This window comes from Pipistrellus kuhlii, unplaced genomic scaffold (assembly GCF_014108245.1).
Source record: "Pipistrellus kuhlii isolate mPipKuh1 unplaced genomic scaffold, mPipKuh1.p scaffold_m20_p_3, whole genome shotgun sequence".
NCBI lineage: Eukaryota > Metazoa > Chordata > Mammalia > Chiroptera > Vespertilionidae > Pipistrellus > Pipistrellus kuhlii.
In genome coordinates this window covers 96,050,372-96,062,973 of record NW_023425529.1, presented here as the reverse complement: position 1 = coordinate 96,062,973, position 12,602 = coordinate 96,050,372, and the positions used below count along the sequence as shown (strand labels likewise).

Genomic DNA, 12,602 nt, shown 5'->3' with positions numbered 1-12,602 from the left:
ATTATAATATAGTTTCTTTATCAACTCAGGTCATATACACTTCATAGGATTCTCATTTTTTTCCCTAGTTTTCTTTATTTTTATTTGCACAGTGTATCTGATAAAGTATATCTTAATTTTATTTTTTTTTTCTGCTTGAAAACAACACTCCCAGGGAACCAGTGATTTGTTCTCCCATAGATCACTGGGGAAAGGGATAGAATAATGAAGGCAGAGGTAAGCACATGTCTTGGAAGTCAAAATGATGCAAAGAGAGGTACTTGACCATAGAGGCTTGTCCATCTAACCTGGAGAAAGAATGGATTGGTCAGGAAGCAGGCCCAGTGCAGGCATGGGAAAGCTTGAGAAGTTGATTGTTTATTTTGAAAAAGCTCCTGGTGCATCCCAAGCCCAAGAAAATATAACACAAGGGAACAAAGAGTTATCTTTCTCCCTCAATAATGGGCTCTCACCCATTCTTTTGTATATTTTCTTTATAGCAACCATGTAAGTTTAGCAGCCCTGCCTAGGGCCCATGACAGACCTCCTGAGCTTCAAAGTTTTAATATGAAACAGAAACTCTGGACATTGACCCTTGTTTTGATCTTGATGAAGACAAGATTGGGATGTCCAAATTTTTTGCTACCCCCTTTCCATAACTTTTCTACTAATCTTGTTCATTCTGAAAGATCATTTCAAGCATGTCTTCTCTGGAGAGCTTTTCCCCAAGCTCCTCAGTCTTTCCTCAACTGGTTGTTCCTTTTCCTTTTTTGTGCAAAAGTTGAGTTTTCCATAATTTACCTGTAAATACATCTGTTATAAAACATGTCATTCTAATTATGCCTTACTTAGCTATGAAATTCTTGAAGTCAAGGAATGTTTTCTTGAAGTACCAAGGCCTGGCATGGTGTAGTCACTGAATAAACAAGTAATGAAATGTTTCCTTATTTTAAAGTAGGGTTAAAAAAGGATGATGGGTGAATCATTTTATGCCTTGTGTTATTTCAGCTTGAAGGACTGTATGAACTCTTTGCTGTGATTGCCCATGTGGGGCTGCCTGACTTTGGTCATTACTGTGCCTATGTCCGGAATTCTATAGATGGGAAGTGGTTCTGCTTCAATGATTCCAGTGTTTGTTGGGTGAGAAACATCATCTAAATTGCCTCTTGCCCTAGATTAGCTACCTGTGCTATATTCTGAGCCCAGGTCTAGATTGGTCCTCAAGATCAAGCAAGCCACATTATTGTTCTCTGTATGTGAGATCTTTTATGAGCCTGAAAGCTGTTTTCTGCATGAAGTGTCCAAATGGTCTCTAATATTCCACTTAGCTCAATGTCTATATTTTTGATGTTGTAAGCTCAGTGCCTTAAACTCTGTGGGAAATTTATAGAAAGCAAGAAGAGTTGTAAATATGAAGTTAGAACTTTGGGCTGGACATAACCAAGTGTAAACAGGGACAATGATACTAAAAAAGACTTCATTTACATGGCATTTATCACTAGGTGAGGTGGGTTTTGGGAGTTCTTAGAGATAGGTTTGTCTGAAGGAGTGATAAGGAATGATAAGCACCCTGTACTCTGGATGCTTCAAAGATGTCAGCTGGTTGCTTCACTTTTTATGTTATATACTTCCAGGTATCCTGGGAAGATATCCAATGCACCTATGGAAATCATAACTGCCGCTGGTAAGAGAATTTTTAGTGATGGAAACCCAATAAGCTTACACAGGATTCTTATTGCTGTATGACACTCTCATGGATTCAACTACTCCTTGTCCTAACTAATAAAGAGGGAACATGCAAATTGATGGTCACGCCATCACAAAGATGGTGATATCCATAGCCACAAGATGGCAGCACTTAGTCGCCTCAGCCCTACCGGAGTCGCCCAATTTTTTCAGCCCCATTGGGGGCGGCAGGTACATGGTGTGGCTGGACCCACCCTCAGCCCCGCAGCTTCCCAGGGCCAGCCCGAGGTACAGGCAAGCTTCAGATGGTGGCTACCCAGCTGCCCAGGGCCGCCCAAAGCTCAGGTAACCAGGGCCAGCTGTGGCTTGTGCTGCCAGCAGTGGCAGTAGCAGAGGTGTGACGGGAGTGTCATCTTCCCCTGATCATATGTTACCTCCCGCACCTAAGGGCTCCCAGACTGTGAGAGGGAGCAGGCTGGGCTGAGGGACCCCCCCCCACACACACCCCAGAACATGAATTTTCATACACCAGGCCTCTAATATTTATATAACTCCTCAGTGACTAACTGGCCAGTCTCATCTTTCAATATCCATCCCATTGCACCATATTTTCTCACAATTTAGATTCCAAGAATAACTAAAGAGGAAGTTGCTCCCTAAACATCAGATCCTCCATTTTTTCCTCATGGCTTTGCACATGCAATTCTGGTCAGTATTACCCTCTATTAACTTATCATCAAGGCAAAGTCCTATCCATACTTCAGTACCTTTCTGATCATGGCCTTTTCCTACTCTTTTAATGCCTTGCATTGATTCACCCAGCCATATATCTGTAGGGGCTTCTCATATGCTTTCGCTGTGTTTTGAGCATACTTCTTTTATAGAAAGGGTCACACTGTTTTGTCATTTTTGTTTATGTAACTTTCACATAGACCACACACTCTTTGGGGGCAAGGATCACTCATTTACTCTTTCTTTGTTTGGTATAGTAAATATCAATAACTATTTTTTACAAATCAGTAATTACAGAGAGGAAACTGGGAAGAAAAAAGCTGAGTGAAATTAAATCACAGACTTTATAAGTTTTTCCAGCTGAGTTTCTAGGTTAGGGTGATATTTGTAATTATTTCAGCCACAGAAGTAGGCCAGATCATTTGAAAAATAATGAATGAGCTAGAATTTGTGTTTGAAGTACTTCTCCAATGTTCCTTTTCTCTTCTTTCTTATAACCACTCCTTTGAAGGCTCACTTTTTGTCACTTTCTGGTTGTCAGCAACTCCCCCAATGTATAAGTAACAGCTTGGCAGACTGTTCTCTATAAAGGGCCAGAGAATAAATATTTTAGGCTTTGTGGGCCACACAATTTCTGTTGCAACTATTCAACTCTATCTTTGTAGTCAAAAGCAGGCACAGATGACATATGAATGAATGAGTGTAGCTGTGTTCCAATTAAATATATTTGCAAATACATTATCAGTCAGATTTGACTAATGGGTTTCTAGTTTGTAAATCCCTGATTTAGATGTTAACTAACTGCAGGTTAGTTATTTTCTTAAATCACACATTTTGTTTTCCTCTAGGGTGATGGATAGATAAACACTTTATCTAACAATCTGGAAAGTTTGTTGGCTTTTTTCCTATTGTGAATTAATAATATGACTGTTTCATTTCTGCCATGATGTTGCATTTTTTTTTTTCTTTCTAGGCGGGAAACTGCCTACCTTCTGGTTTACATGAAGATGGAGTCCTAATGAATGTATCCTAAATCTTTAGGGAATGACAAAGTATAATTTTCCTTGTCTATTCCTGAATCTGCTCTTTAAAAGATTTTGCAATGAGGAGAAGCACTGTTTTCAAATTGTATAATTAAACCTTATTTATAATCAGAATAATTATCAAAAGATTTAACAGTGACATTGCACAGGTCTAGATCAGTTAGAATGGATATTTCCATCAGTTGACTCTGGCCACATGGTTGGAGCAGTGTCCTTTGTGTTCCCAGCTGTGTAAGATATTAAGTGTTTAGTTGGGAGATTGTAGGGGTCCAGATGCTTTCAGGGGAAGAGAGACCTGGCCACCAATGGTAGTAGGAAGCATTCAGGTGGCAAGGGGCAATGGTAAGGAAGTATTTAAATATTTTACAACTTAGTATGACTCTACTGGTTTGTATTGACTGAATATAATTTCTGTTTATACTTTTAAATTTTATTTTAAAACCCATGTTAATTTCATAAAACTTAAGTGACAAATATGTAGTGATTGCCCACTCTTCATAAAAATGCATGTTAGGCACAATAATGAATAAAGTTTTTCTCTCAAAGGCATTTGCAGTTTAATGGACGGTGGTTTAAATGCATGAGATATACCAAGGGTTTGTGCTATAGAAATTTAAAGGAAAGGGAAATCATTTCCATTGTGGAACCATGGGAGAAGACTTCAAGATGGAAAAGGGCTTAGGATAAAAGACAGTGCATTTATAGGGAAAAGTATACTCAGTGTCATGGTTGAAAAAGGCAAGGCTCAAAGTTCAGAAATTGTCTATCAACCTTGTTTCAAAAGAAGAAAACAAGTGGTGAGTGATAATGATGGCAGGTATGTGGAATTCTGAATGTAGAGGATCTTGAACTGAACTAAGAAGTTTGGATTTAATTAATTAATTAATTAATTTTAAGTTATCTTTATTGTGGAATGTATTATAGATGCCCCCCCCCCACACACACACACACACACACTTTTCCCCATTGACCTCTTCTAGCCCACACCCACTCTATGCCCCAGGCCTTCACCATGCTATTGTTTGTGTCCCTGGGTTACAAGATATTTGGTTAATCTCTTCCCATCCACCCACCCCCACCTTCTCTCTAAAATTCTACAGTCTGTTCCATGCTTCTATGTCTTTGGAATTATTTTGTTTATCAGTTTATTTTGTTCCATAGTATTAAATGAGTGAGATCATGTGATACTTATTCTTCTATGATAGGCTTATTTTGCTTAGCATAATATTCTCCAGGTCCCTCCATGTGGTCTCAAATGATAAGAGATCCTTCTTTTTTACTGCTGCATATTATTCTATGGTATTAATATACCACAGCTTTTTTATCCACTCATTTACTGATGGGCACGTGGACTGTTTTTAAATCTTAGCTATTGCAAATTGTGTTGCTGTGAACATAGGGTTACATATATTCTTTCTGATTGGTGTTTCAGGTTTGTCACTGGTTCAAATGACAGTTCCATATTTAATTTTTTGAGGAAACTTCATATTGTTTTCCACAGTGGCTGCACCAGTCCACATTCCCACCAGCAGTGCAGGAGGGTTCCCTTTTCTCGGCATCCTCTTTAGCACTTGTCATTTGTTAATTTGTTGATGGTAGCAATTCTGACAGTTGTGAGGTAATAACTCATTGTTGTTTTAATTTGTATCTCTCTGATAATTAGTGACTTTGAGAATTTTTAGTATTTCTCTTGGCCATTTGTATGTCCACTTTGGAAAAGTGTATATTTAGGTCCTTTGCCCATTTTAAAAATTGGATTATTTGTCTCTCTTTTATTAAGTTATATGAGTTCCTTATATATTTTGATAATAACCCCTTATCAGATGTATCATTGCCAAATATGTTCTATTATACAGTGGGCTCCCTTTTTGTTTTGTTGATGATTTCTTTTGCTGTGCAGATGTTTTTTATTTCAGTCGTCCCATTTGTTTATTTTCTCCTTAGTTTCCTTTGAGATGTAGCAGCAAACATATTGCCACAAGAGATGTTTGAGAATTTCTTGCCTATTGTTTCTTCTAGGATTTTTATGATTTCACAATTTATATTTAAGTCTTTTATAACAATTTTCAGTTTATTCTTATCTACACTAATAAAAGAGAAACATGCAAATTAACCATCACTCCACTGCACCCACAAGCCACACCCAAAAGCCCATCAGGAGCGAGTATGCAAATTAACCCAACCAATATGGCGGCCCACCACAGAGCTGGAGCAAGCAAGAGGCTTGCGTTGTCCCAGCAATGGAGGAAGCCAAGCTTCCTGCCCACCCTGGCAGGCCCTGGCCTCCACTCAAGACTGCAAAGTTTCAATTATAGAAGATAAATAAATCCTGGATACATGCTTCCAACTGGCCCTGGCCTCCACTTAAGGAGGCACTGAAAAAAAAAAGGAAAAGAAAAAGAAAAAAAGCAAAGCTGGGAGCTTGGGTCACCAGTGGATAATTAAGCCAGGATGGGACAGCAGGGGCCATTGGGGGTAAGTAGACCAGCAGGGGGGCCAGTTAGGGGTGAGTAGGCCATCAGTGGGGGTCAGTTGGAGATGATCACGTCATGGGGGGGGGACAGTCTGGAGTGAGCAGACGTGTTGAGGTTGAACAGGCCAGTGGTAAGGGAAGCTGGGGGCAAGCAGGACAGCAGGAGGGCAGTTGCGCATGAGCAGGCTGGCACGAGAGGCAGTTGGGGGTGATCTGCCTCCGGGGGGGAGCAGTTGGGGGATAGCAGGCTGGCAGGCAGAGTGGTTAGGGGCAATAAAGTCGGCAGGCAGGCAGGTGAGCTGCTGGAGCCAGCAGTCCTGGATTGTGAGAGGGATGTCTGACTGCTAGTTTAGACCTGATTGCTGTAAGAGATCAACCAGCAGTAGGACATACTTTGACGGGTCCCAGATTGGAGAGGGTTTTGGCTGGGCTGAAGAATACCCTTCCACACCCCCATTAATGAATTTCGGGCACCAAGCCACTGGTTTTGGAATAAGTTAGTTGGTGGTCTAGTTTCATTTTTTGCATAAATCTGTCCAATTTTCCCAACACCATTTATTGAAGAGACTATCTTGACTCCCTTGGATGTTCTTGCCTCTTTTTTCAAATATCAATTGGCTATATTGGCTTGGGTTGATTTCTGGGCTTTCTGTTTTGTTTTGTGTGTTTTTCCTTTGATCTATATGCCTGTTCTTGTGCCAGTACCAGGCTCTTTTGATTACAGAGGCTTTGTAGTATAACTTGATATCTGGAATTGTGATCCCTCCAACTTTACTCTTTTTTAAAATTTAAATTCTTTATTGGCAAAGTATTTCATAATTCTCCTTTTCCTCCCATTGACCTCTTCCCAATCACCATCACCCCCCAGCACATGCCCTCACCATACCCCTGTTCATTAGTTATGCTCATATGCATGCATACAAATCCTTGGTTGATCTCTTACCCCCTCACACTCCGCTTTCCCTCATAGGCTGGATAATTTATTCAATGATTCTATGATTCTGATTCTATTATTGTTCATCAGTTTATGTTGTTCATTATACTCTACAAATGAATGAGATCATACGATATTTATCTTTCTCTGACTGTCTTCTTTTGCAAATAGTAAGACTTCCTTCTTTTTTATAGCAGCACTAGAGGCCTGGTGCATGAAATTCGTGCATGGGTATGTGTGTCCCTCAGCCCAACCTGCACCCTCTCCAATCTGGGATCCCTCAGGGAATGTCCAACTGCCAGGCCTAAACAGGCAGTTGGACATCCCTCTCACAATCCTAGACTGATAGCTCCCAACTGCTCACCTGCCTGCCTGATTGCCCCTAACTGCTTCTGCCTGCCAGCATGATCATCCCCTAACCACTCCCATGCTGGCCTGATCGTCCCCAATTGCCCTCTCCTGACAGCCCGGTCACCCCCAAATGCCCTTTCCTGCATATTCCCTCTTTATTAGATAGGGTTTTTTCTTTAACATATTGGACAGCCCTAACTGGTTTGGCTCAGTGGATGGAGCAATGGCCTGCAGACTCAAGGATCCCAGGTTTGATTCCAGTTAAGGCCATGTACCTTGGTTGGGGGCACATACCCAGTGGGGACTGTGCAGAAGGCAGCTGATTGATATTTCTCTCTCATAGATGTTTCTAGCTCTCTATCCCTTTCCCTTTCTCTCTGTAAAACATCAATATATATATATATATATATATATATATATATATATATATATATATATATATATATATGAAACATTTAAGATTCCTCCATATCTGCCTGACTAGAGTGGCTGAGAACCCAGGCTGGGCCTGGAGGGGATCTCTGCCTGGGTCCACGTGCTGCTGCCAGCCTGAGACCCCAGGCTGGGGGCATGGACCCAAACTGCTGCATTTGCAAGCAGCTGCAGACAGGGTGGAACGTTCCCGAGTCATTATGGTGACATGGGGACTTTCCTGCCCCACCCCCAGCCACTTGCCTGCACTCATAGGCTCCGAGTGGCCAGGGGGCATTCTGGGACCCCTGCCACTCAGGGCCTAAACATGGGCCTACAGGCTAGGAGTGGCCTAGGTCCAGAGGATGTTTCCGGGACTCAGGCAGCTCAGAGCCTGCGTATGCAATTTAACCGCCATCTTTGTTGGGTTAATTTGTGTACTCGCTCTGATTGGCTGTGGGCATAGCGAAGGTACAGTCAATTATTATTTTTCTCTTTTATTACTGTAGATAGTATTCCATTGTATAGATGTGTCACAGTTTTCTAATCCACTCATCTGCTGAAGGGCACTTAGGCTGTTTCCAAATCTTAGCTATGATAAATTGTGCTGCTATGGACATAAGGGTGCATATATCCTTTCTGATTGGTGTTTCTGGTTTCTTGGTATATAGTCCTAGAAGTGGGATTACTGGGCCAAATGGAAGTTTTGTTTTTAAATTTTTGAGGAAATGCTATACTGTTCTCCACAATGGCTGCACCAGTCTGCATTCCCACCAGCAATGTAGGACCTCCAACTTTACTTTTCTTTCTTGATTGCTGAAGATACTCGGTATCTTTTTTGGTCCCTTATAAATTTTTGGAGTGTGTTCTAGAACTGTGAAATATGCCATTGGTATTTTAATAGCGATTGCATTGAATCTATAGATTGCTTTGGGTAATATGGACATTTTAATGATGTTTATTCTACTAATCCATGAACCCAACATATTCTTTTGCTCGTTTATATCTTCTTCTATCTCTTTGTTCAATATCATGTAGTTTTCCAAGTACAGATCTTTTCCTCTTTGGTTAAGTGTATTTCTAAATATCTTAATTTTTTTTTGTGGCAATGATAAATGGGATTGGTTTTGTGTGTGTGTGTGTGTGTGTGTGTGTGTGTGTGTGTGTGTGTTTAGTTTCTCTTTCTGAGAGTTCATTTTGGTATATAAAAATGCCATCAAGCCCTAACTGGTTTGGCTCAGTGGACAGAATGTTGGCCTGTGGACTGAAAGGTCCTGGGTTTGATTCTAGTCAAGGGCACATGCCCACATTATGGATTTGATCCCCAGTGTAGGAAGCTGCTGGTCAGTTATTCTCTCTCGTCATATATATATTGATGTTTATCATTGATGTTAAACATCAAAATATATATATAGCTCCTCTCTGAAAATCAATAATATTCTATCTAATAAAGAGGGAATATGCTAATTGACCATCACACTTTCACAAAGATGGTGATGCCCAGAGCCAATAGGAGGGAATGTGCTAATTGACTGTAATGCCCTCAAGATGAGTGCCCACAACCACAAGTTGGTGGAGCCCAGTCCTCTCAGCCCCACTGGGGTGGCAGGTGCACAGCAGAGCTTGGCTCACCCCCAGGTGGGTCTGGCCACTCTGTGTGCCTGCCTCCTGAGTCCTCAAAATCCCCTCTGCCCCCAAGCTTTCCAGGGACATCCCAAGGGACTACCAAATGACTGAACAAGCAGGCTGCATGGGGGGACCAGGCTGGCAGGGGTGTTAATGAAGAATGACTAAATGACTGAACAGCAGGCTGTGTGGGGTGACCAGGCTGGCGGGAGAGGGGGGGGGGCAATGACCAGGCTGATGAAGGGTGTGCAATTTGGGGCAACCAGGCCAGCAGGAGGGCAGTTGGGGGTGATTAGGCTGGCAGGGGGAGCATTAAGAGGTGACCAGACTGGCAGGGGGGAGGGGGCAGTTAGGAGGGACCAGGCCAGCAGAGGGGAGATAATTGAGGGCTTCCAGGCTGGTGGGAGCAGGCAGTTAGGAGAGACCATGCCAACAGGGAGGGGGCAGTTGGGGGCGACCTGGCCGGCAGCGGGGGAAAGTTAGGGGCAACCAGGTTGGCTAATAGAGGCAATGAGGGGAAGTTAGGCTGGCAGGGGAGGGCAGTTAGGGGTTACCAGGCAGGCAGGCAGGTGAGTGATTAGGAGCCAGTGGTTATGGATTGTGAGGGGGATGTCCCGGATTGGAGAGGCTGCAGGGTGGATTGAGAGCCCTGCTCCCCATGCACGGATTTCATGCACCAGGCCATCAATTTCTGGGTGTTAATTTTGTGTCCTGCTACATTGCCAAATTCATTTATTAAATTTAGTAAAATTTTTATATGAATTCTTTATGGTTTTCTATAAATAATGTCATGTGCAAATATTGACAGTTTTACTTTCTTCTTTCCAATTTGGATTTCTTTTATCTCTTCTTGTCTGATTACTATGGCTAGGACTTTCATTACTGTATTGAATAAGAATGGTGAAAGGAGACATCCCTGCCTTGCTCCTGAATTTTCCTAATTCATGGAAAATTATTTAGTTTTTCCCATTGAAAGCATGCTAGGTACAACCCTTCTGCTGATAGTTTATTTATTTATTTGTTTGTTTACTTATCAAAAATGGGTGTTGAATTTTGTCAAATGCTTTTTATGTGTCTATTATATTAATATGATTATGTGATTCGTTTGTCTTTCAATTTGTTTATGTTATGTATCACATTTATTGATTTGTGAATACTGTACCAGACTTGCATCCCTGGAATAATCTCACCTGATCATTGTGTGTGATCTATTTAATATATTGCCAGGTCCAATTTGCTAATATTTGGTGAGGATTTTAGTATCTACGTTCATTAGGGATATTAGCCTGTGATTCTCTTTCTTTGTAGTATCTTAATATGGTTTTGGAATTAGGATAATGCTGGCTTCATAAAAGGAGCTATTCCTTTGCTTGGATATTTTTTGAATAGTTTGAAGAGTGTAGGTTTTAGTTCTCATTTGAATTTTTGGTAGAACTCCCATGTAAAGCCATCTGAACCAAGACTTTTATTTGATGGGAGTTTTTTTGTTTGTTTGTTTGTTTGTTTTTATTATTATTATTACTGCTACAATTTCATCAGTTGGTATTAGTCTTTTCAGGTTTTTATATTCTTCCTGATTCATTTTTTGGAAGATTGTACGTTAATAGGAATCTGTCCTTGTTCAGATTGTCTAGCATGTTGGCATATAATTGTTCCCAGTATATTCTTACAATTCTTTGTAGCTCTGTGGTGTTGCTTATTACTTCCATGTTTTGTTTCTGATTTTATTAATTTGTGTCCTCATTGTTTCTTTATAAGTCTGACTAAAGATTCATCAGTCTAGTTTTAATTTTCAAAGAAAATAAAAGATCACTCAGGTTTCAGTGATCTTTTATATTGTTTTTTTTTAAGTCTCTGTCATTTATTTCTGCTTTGATCTTTGATATTTTATTTCTTCTATTTTTGGAATTTTTATGTTTAAGTTGTATGGTTTAGATAGTTTTAAAGTAATATTTTTGGGCCTCTTGCTCTCTTTCTGCCGCCATCTTGGTTCCGCGTTCCACACACAAAATGCCCAGTGAAGCCACAGAAACCATCCCTGATATAGGGCAAGAGTTGCCACAGCCCCAGGCTGAGACAGGGTCTGGAACAGAATCTGACAGTGATGAATCAGTATCAGAGCTCGAAGACCAAGATTCCACACAGGTAACCACACAACAAGCCCAGCTGGCTGCAGCAGCTGAAATTGATGAAGAACCAGTCAGTAAAGCAAAACAGAGCCGGAGTGAAAAAAAGGCATGGAAGGCTATGTCCAAACTGGGTCTTCGACAGGTTACAAGGGTTACTAGGGTCACTATACGGAAATCTAAGAATATCCTCTTTGTCATCACAAAACCAGATATAGTTTTTGGGGAAGCCAAGATTGAGGACACAAACTCAGCAAGCACAGCTAGCAGCTGCTGAGAAATTCAAAGTTCAAGGTGAAGCTGTCTCAAATATTCAAGAAAACACACAGACTCCAACTGTACAAGAGGAGAGAGAAGAGGTTGATGAAACAGGTGTGGAAGTTAAGGACATAGAATTAGTCTGGTCACAAGCAAATGTGTCAAGAGCAAAAGCAGTCCGAGCTCTGAAAGAAAAACAGAATAGCATTTACAATATCAATTTTAATGATATTGTAAATGCTATTATGGAATTTAAAATGTAACCATCTAAAAAGGAAGATACTTTTTGTGTATGTTTCAAAAGAGTTACTACAGCTTGGTTTGAAATTTATACTGTTTCTTATCATTAATAAAGTTATGGCTTCTTGTGGGATGAATTCAAAAAATAAATAAATAAATACATAAAATAATATTTTTTATTTTCTCAGGTAGGCTTGTAGTGCCCTTTACTTCATTCTCAGGACTGCTTTTGATTTGTCCCATAGATTTGGGTTGTTCTGTGTTCATTATCATTTACTTCCAAGAGGTTTGTTTTTTTTTTTATCTCATTGGTATCACACTCATTGTTTAATATAATGCAATTAGCCTCCATGTGTTTCAATGTTTTTGAGTGTTTTTTTCTGTAGTTAATTTCTAATTCCATCTCATTGTGATCCAAGCAGGTGCTTTATATAATTTCAATCTTCTTAAATTTGTATAGATTTGTGTGTTTTTTTTTGTGTGAGTGTGTGTGTTTTGTTTTTTTGTTTTATTTTGTTTTTTTGTCATAACATAAGTTTTGTCTTTGAGAACGACCCATGTGTAGTTGAGAAGAATATATATTCTGAAACTTTGGGTGAAATGTTTTGAAACTGTCAATTAAAGCCAACTGATCTGAGGGATTGCAGGGAAGATGGCGGCAAGGTAAACACTTGTACGTGCTGTCTCTCACAACCACATCAGAGCTGCAACTGGGGATCTTATTTGAGACCTAAAAAAACCAC

General features: G+C 40.4%; 1 protein-coding gene and 1 pseudogene across 1 annotated transcript in view; both read left to right on the top strand.

The window, feature by feature from the left end:
- Positions 1-3,989, top strand: part of USP18 (ubiquitin specific peptidase 18) — an 80,952-nt gene extending 76,963 nt beyond the window's left edge. The window contains 3 exon segments of the mRNA XM_036458019.2: positions 988-1,119; positions 1,614-1,663; positions 3,371-3,989. Coding sequence (XP_036313912.1) covers positions 988-1,119; positions 1,614-1,663; positions 3,371-3,416 — 228 coding nt within the window. The 3' untranslated portion in view covers positions 3,417-3,989.
- Positions 3,990-11,210: 7,221 nt separating this feature from the next.
- LOC118729202 lies at positions 11,211-11,996 on the top strand (annotated as a pseudogene).
- Positions 11,997-12,602: the final 606 nt, after the last annotated feature.